Source organism: Triticum aestivum, chromosome 3D, assembly GCF_018294505.1.
Source record: "Triticum aestivum cultivar Chinese Spring chromosome 3D, IWGSC CS RefSeq v2.1, whole genome shotgun sequence".
In the NCBI taxonomy this organism is placed as follows: domain Eukaryota; kingdom Viridiplantae; phylum Streptophyta; class Magnoliopsida; order Poales; family Poaceae; genus Triticum; species Triticum aestivum.
Window position 1 is genome coordinate 610,990,600 of NC_057802.1, and position 6,804 is coordinate 610,997,403.

Below are 6,804 nucleotides of genomic sequence, written 5' to 3' on the forward strand. Positions count from 1 at the left end.
CGCCGAATTTGGGTTTCTTGTTATCAAGAAAAGGATTTGGGTTTTCTTTTTTTCAAGAACTGGGGCCGACCCGCCGCCGGCCCCCTCCCCCCTGCTCCTCGTCGCCGAACGAGGCTGCCATCCTCGTGCTGCTCATCCCCACCCACATTTTAATTATTTGGATGCGCTGGCTACTTATTAAGTTTGATGGCGGCTGCCCTTTCTGCATTTTTTTCACTTACCTGAAGGACATGATTTGGGGATTTTCTTTGCCCCAAATATTACACCGGATCTATCAAATTATAGATGCACATTTCTTGTACGTGGTCCATATTTCTTGCAGGACATGTGGTAGTGGAAACAAAATGCAATCCAGGGCATTAAGCTTATCCAGAACCAGAAAGAACTACCTTTTCCACAATTTTAAAAAGAACAACGTCACCTGTATTCATATACTTGGATATAATTTGAGTCGTGCGTCTTGTGAACTGGGTTTCATGAATACGGGGTTTCATTATTTTGTCCATGGATGCAACACCTGAAAGTAATTTTGTTGAAATGATGTGTCCCAATGTAATTTAGCGGTTGCTGATATGATTTTTTATGACCTTAGAATTTATTGTCTCTTGCTCATGCTCTCCTCTCAGTACACTGGATAAACTTGTACCTTGTTTATTTAAGAGTGTTGCATGATGTTTCACGCACATCCTAGACCCTAGTCTTATTCCCCTTTCAGTTTTGCAGTGCTACTTCTTGCTATATCGTTTGCTCAGTGCATGAATCCATAATGCTATTTTCATTTTCACCCATTCAGGCTTAAATGGCTGCAAGAAAGGATAATGCAGTCCTTATTGCTTGCCAAGCTCCCAACGGCCGTGTAACACGAGCTCAAGCTGCTAATCGTGGAAGGTTTGGAGTGCCTCACCCAGCACCGGTACCTGTCAGAACTGAACGAAAACCGGCGACTAAAGGAAAGGCGAAACGGGGAGCTTCAGATGAGAACACTTGTGCAAGTGCTCTAACTTCAGCTCCACCTCCTAAAAGGCGAGCAGCACTCAAGGATGTGACAAACATAAGCTGTGCAAACTCGTTCAGAAATTGCACTGCTGTGACTAAGCTACAGGTACCAAGATGTTCCACATATTATTACAGTATCCTAGTATGATTTTTTGATGATTACCTTTTCCCGATTGTCAACTAATTTAGAATGCATTTCATTTGTTCCAGTCAAGGCCCACACAAAAGGTAGGGCGAAATCCAAGCAAAAACAAGCAGTGCACAAAGAAGGCCCCTAAGCCACCTCTTCCTGCTGTTAGTGGAACTTCATTTGTTGTGAATGATTCTCATAATGTGGAAGAATCTCAGAAGGCAGAGCTTTTGCCACCAAAGGAGGAGCCCACTGCTCTGCTCGAAAACAAGGGATCGTTGTCATTATGGAATATTGCACGGAACAGGGAGAGTGGTGTTCATGAGCCATTCTTTCAGGGAAGAAACACAAGAGATAAATCTGAAACTGCTGACTCAAACACTGGTTAGTTAAGTTGCATTTTTCTCTCTCTACTGTTTAGCATATGGACTAAAAGAGATAAGTTGACCTAGAAGTTCAAGAAACTGTTCGGAGCTTCTCTTTGCTTGTAATGTTACACTTCTTTGCTGGCAGTCTGGTCGTATCCTGAGTATATTCCTGAATCTTAAGGTTTTTCCGTGGCCACAGAACTTAAACCTACGAAGCATACTGTAAATGTTTTTGTCCACTGAGCATTCCTGAGAAAGTTGCAGATATTTATGTATTCTGTTTTGTGGGGCAGCAGCTAAAGATTCTGTATCTTTGTTCCAGGGTACTATGTTGGCTTAAACGTTATAGACATTGACAAAGATAATGGCAATCCACAAATGTGTGCTTCCTATGCTGCAGAGATATACAGAAACCTAATGGCTGCAGAGGTATGTTTATGTTCTTTTGTAAAAGGGAAGAGCTTCTTCTACTGTTTAGACAGACTTCTAAATTCCTCATATTTTACATGACTTATTAAGCTGGGAAGAATTTCATTTTTGGATGTTTATGTTTCGTCTCTGTGCTATACTATTAGTATACTTTTTTTGTGAAAGCATTTCAACAACCGTCTTATATGCTCATGTTATTCCCCAGCTTATAAGGAGACCTAAATCAAATTACATGGAGACTTTGCAAAGGGATATCACAAAGGGCATGCGAGGAATCCTGATTGATTGGCTTGTTGAGGTTTGTTTGGATGGCTTCTGATTAAATTTATTCATAAATAGTTCAACCATGTTTTTAAGACTGTGTGAACATTCATCATTGCCATTTAACTGCACAACTTTACATACAAATTGATGTGTATAACTTGCAAATATGAAGTAATCAATCACACGTGAATGTGTTTTTTTTACGGATGGTAGGAACTTTGCACATTCATTTCTGAGAGGAATAGAGTGCAAGGTTTCCACATCCGTCCTCGATGGACTCGATAGATCACATAAATATTCATTTCCCTTTCAAATCTCACAACTATTTGGTGTTAGTGATGGAGGATTTTATATGAGAAGTTTGAATCAGTGGTGATGATCCACCCATCCATTCTTTTTGCACCACATATAAGTTGCTGAACTGAGCCAAATGAACATGGTCAAACTCGTGCTGTGGTGGTAACATGTGCTGTATGTATATATAGAAAATAAACACATAATAAGCCACAGAGTCCCTGTGATACTGAAGAAGTCAGAATACAATGACAGTGATCTTCAGCACCAGAAACGTACTCTACATTTCTCACATGCATATGGGAAACCTGCATTTTCTTTCACTGCAAATCAAGATCCCTGTTCAAGTTTAATCTTCACCGTTCATGAATCATGAGTTCTAAGCTTATGAAGTTCTATCTTTGCAGGTTTCTGAGGAATATAAACTTGTGCCAGACACACTGTACCTCACTGTATATCTTATTGATCAATTTCTTTCTCGGAAATATATTGAAAGACAGAAACTACAACTTCTTGGAATAACTAGCATGCTGATTGCCTCGTAAGTTCACATTTGTTTGATTTTAATATTTTAACATCAAAAGCTTTGAAATTGTTAGGAAGATGTCTCATGAAAAGGTTTGCCTAGTTGCTGAAGGAGCTTACTTTGCAGCAAATGCATGAATTATGTTTATTGTTTCTGCTGCCATTGGCACCAGTGACATGTGTCAGTAGAATCATTTAAAGATCTACCTTCTTCTGCAGAAAATATGAAGAGATCTGTGCGCCTCGTGTTGAAGAATTTTGTTTCATAACTGATAACACATATACAAAAAATCAGGTACTTGTTACATGTAAAGTTTGAAGGATTGTTAATTACACATATGCAAAGTGTCATTGTTGATCTGCCGTAATTGATATCATCCTGATTGAATAGGTGCTGAAAATGGAGTGCGAAGTGCTTAATGATCTGGGGTTTCATCTTTCTGTTCCCACAATCAAAACGTTTCTGAGGTTAGTTACTCAGGACAGGATGACTAGACAGATCTTATTTCTTTTCCAATATGACATCACTGACAAGCGTTTCCTTGAAATTTTATTAGGAGATTCCTTAGAGCAGCACATGCTTCTCAAAAAGTAAGACTGGCATCCAACCATATCAGCACAGTTTTCATTTAATTTGTATGTTTGATGTCTGATGATCACTAAGTTCCCAAACTACATTTGCAGGCTCCTTGTGCAACTTTGGGCTATCTGGGCAATTATCTCGCGGAGTTGACTTTGACCGATTACAGTTTCCTGAAATTTCACCCTTCAGTGGTGGCAGCCTCGGCAGTGTTCCTTGCAAGATGGACACTCGACCAATCAGACCTGCCATGGGTTCGTATGAGAACTCTGGATGCAGACCTCTTTACATCATGTTCTATTTGCTCTAATATATGTTATGTCTCGTGCAGAACTGTACTCTCGAGCATTACACCTCATACAAAAGTTCTGATATTCAAGGATGCGTACGCGATCTATGGGAGCTGCAGCAGGGCAACACCAGCGGAAGTCCCCCCCTCAATGCCATACGCGAGAAGTACCGGCAGGAAAAGGTATGCCACAATCACCACTTGCTGCTTGAGTTCAGTAAACAGAACACCACATGAATCTTTTTTCTTGCAAGCCATACATTCATACGGTTTTTAGAATCACTTGACAGCTAATTTGTGTTTCCCATCCCATTGCAGTTTGAATGTGTAGCCAATATGCTGTCGCCGGCGATGCCTGTGTCGCTCTTCCATAGACAATCTAACGGCACCAGCCCCCTGCTGATCAACAACTCCTAGCAGCGCAGCGTCAGCCCCCTGCTGATCAACAACCTGATATTTTTCGAAGATCTTGTAGCATCCCCTTCCCATCATCCTCTCCCCCTCCGATCTGGTTGTGTTGTTATTTCCCCCCGACCTTTTTCGAGTCGTGCAGTCGTAGGCGATGGCTCACATAAATGTTGATTGAGTTCCTGTGTAGGCTGCTGATGGATGCCTAGGGCTGGTAATTGTATGATGATGATGATCCTGTCTGTCTGTGTCTGTATGATAACTGAGTGAGTTCCGCTTGATTTAGCGTAGGTTTGAGGGCGTTTCCCAGAGTTTAGTGAGTGCAATTGCAGTGCAGTGCTCGCTCTTGAGATTAGGAGAGCAACTGTAGTGAGTCCAGGATGGTTGATGTGATGTGATGTAACCTGTTGTTACAAGAACATTCGTTATTGCTTGGTTTGTAAATGAACATAAATGTAGCCTGACTGTCTACATCATGCTGAACACAAGGGTTTGTTTGTTTGTTTGTTGTTTCCTTTTCTTTGCGATGAGATGAAATGAAGAGCCAATCTTTCGTACTCCCTCTGCCGTCTCTCTAGTGTCAAAAGAATGTCTTACATTTTGAGATAGAGGGAGTAGTCTCTAGCTTTAATAACCGTATGAAATAATCATTTCAGTTGAGGAAATAAAATGGAAGTCATTTTCAGTCAGTAGAAAGCCCTGTAAGAGAAATAGAGCTCTGGTTTAGGATTTGGGGATCGGAACTCAGAGGCAACTGATTTTTTGTAATTTTGGAAAATGAAGACATGAGGGGAGCTGAAAGAATGTCACGTGGGAGCAGTATTGTCTATTCAGCAATGAGATGCACTAGTATTTAAATATGACGGTCAAACGGTCAACTGACACAAAGCGACGGCACTTTGGTTAAACAATACTCTATGAAGCCAGAGTGGCAGGCACGTTACGCCAGTAGTATTGTAAGGCATGTTTGATTTGAAGTTTTGAACCCAGTTAGAGCATCTCGATCCAGTAGAAATCTTCATTAGTGGAGTAAATTTAAGAGCATCTGTAGTTGGTACAGTAGTTGATTTCTTAAAAAACTTTAAGAATTAGAGGAGTAAATTTAAGAGCCACTGCACCTAGCCGAACCCTCAAACCTTATCTTTAGAGGAGTAAAAAATTTAAGAGTCACCTCCCGAAAGCAGCACAAGAAGACACATCTTTTTTCTGAGAGCCATATGCATCTTTTCTTTTTGCCTATCTGCTTCGTCAGGCACGGTGGATCTCGCCCCTTGTCGGTGTGAGGACTTTGTTTTTAGGTGTTTCTTTAAGTTTTGATAGGATTTGGGCCATTCTCAAGAAGACAAGTTCTCGAAGATGAAATAAGGTTCTTCCCACATAACATCCGTCCCGACGATGCTTCCAGGTCGTCGGAGGGCGTGCAGAGGTCTGTCTCCCACGGACCTCGTGGGATCCAATCGGCGTTTGTCTTCGGTGGATCCCTTTGGATCCGGTCGTCGTTTGTCCACATATGTGTGTCTGCAGGTTGGATCCTTTTGATCTATGCTTTTCTTCATCGGCGGCGGTTGCTGTTTTGGTGCGCTGGTCCTATGTGGCCTTAGCATGATGACTTCCCGACTGTCTACTAGAACAATGTTTTCTTGGCTCCGATGATGGATGGGCGATGATGGTGGCGTGCCTTCGGCGTGATTAGTGCTTGTAATCGTCGTTAGGTGGTCAACGGACCTGGATGTAATTTTTAATTCTGGTGTTCTTTATATAACGTTGACAGTTGATGAATAAATCGTAGGTTTTCTCGCAAAAGTCTCTTATTTTCGCCCCAGTGCCACTTCTTGAGACTTTTTTAATTTTCTTCTCCTGTCTCCTGTGCGACGCCTCTTTCTCATGTCCGTCGCTGTTGAAACCCACGCCGCCGACCATCCGCCTCCCCGGTGACCAGAAAAATGGAACTCCCCAACACCCTGGCAACTCCAGCACCCTTTACCGGCGTCGGATTCTCGCTGGCGATGACGAATTTGGAGGATTTTTTTAAAATTTTAAAAATGAATGTTTGGGAAATAAAAAAATATTCATAATTTTTTTAAAAAGGTCATGTATTCATTTTTTAATGAGATTGAATAAAATTTTGCCAATTCAAAAAATGTTCATGAATGGAAAATTATCCACCTATTTAAACGGCTCGTCTCGCCGCTACCTTATCCTATTTCCATACTTCTGTCGCTCCATCCCCGTATGGGTGGAGAACCCGTCGCTGTCTCGGCTGTGATACCGGAGGCTCTAGGGAAGTCGGAGGAGAGAGCACTCATCTTGGGGTGGGCTTACTACTTATATGCTTTCAGCAGTTATCCTCTCCGCACTTGGCTACCCAGCGTTTACCGTAGGCACGATAAAGGCCCTGACTCACCCTCTGTGGACGAACCTTGCGGAGGAAACCTTGGGTTTTCGGGGCATTGGATTCTCACCAATGTTTTCTACTCAAGCCGACATTCTCGCTTCCGCTTCGTCGACCCCTAAAGATTCA

The 6,804-nt window shown here is 42.0% G+C and overlaps 1 protein-coding gene across 1 annotated transcript; it reads left to right on the forward strand.

Annotated features, from left to right (window-relative positions):
- The first annotated feature begins 782 nt into the window (after positions 1-782).
- LOC123080961 (cyclin-A2-1) lies at positions 783-4,784 on the forward strand. The gene is made up of 11 exons (XM_044503916.1): positions 783-1,102; positions 1,207-1,510; positions 1,817-1,923; positions 2,129-2,221; positions 2,889-3,022; positions 3,226-3,301; positions 3,398-3,474; positions 3,564-3,597; positions 3,691-3,840; positions 3,918-4,058; positions 4,194-4,784. The coding sequence occupies exons 1-11, from the start codon at positions 800-802 to the stop codon at positions 4,290-4,292; spliced, it is 1,518 nt and encodes a 505-aa protein (XP_044359851.1). The 5' UTR covers positions 783-799; the 3' UTR covers positions 4,293-4,784.
- The last annotated feature ends 2,020 nt before the right edge of the window (positions 4,785-6,804 follow it).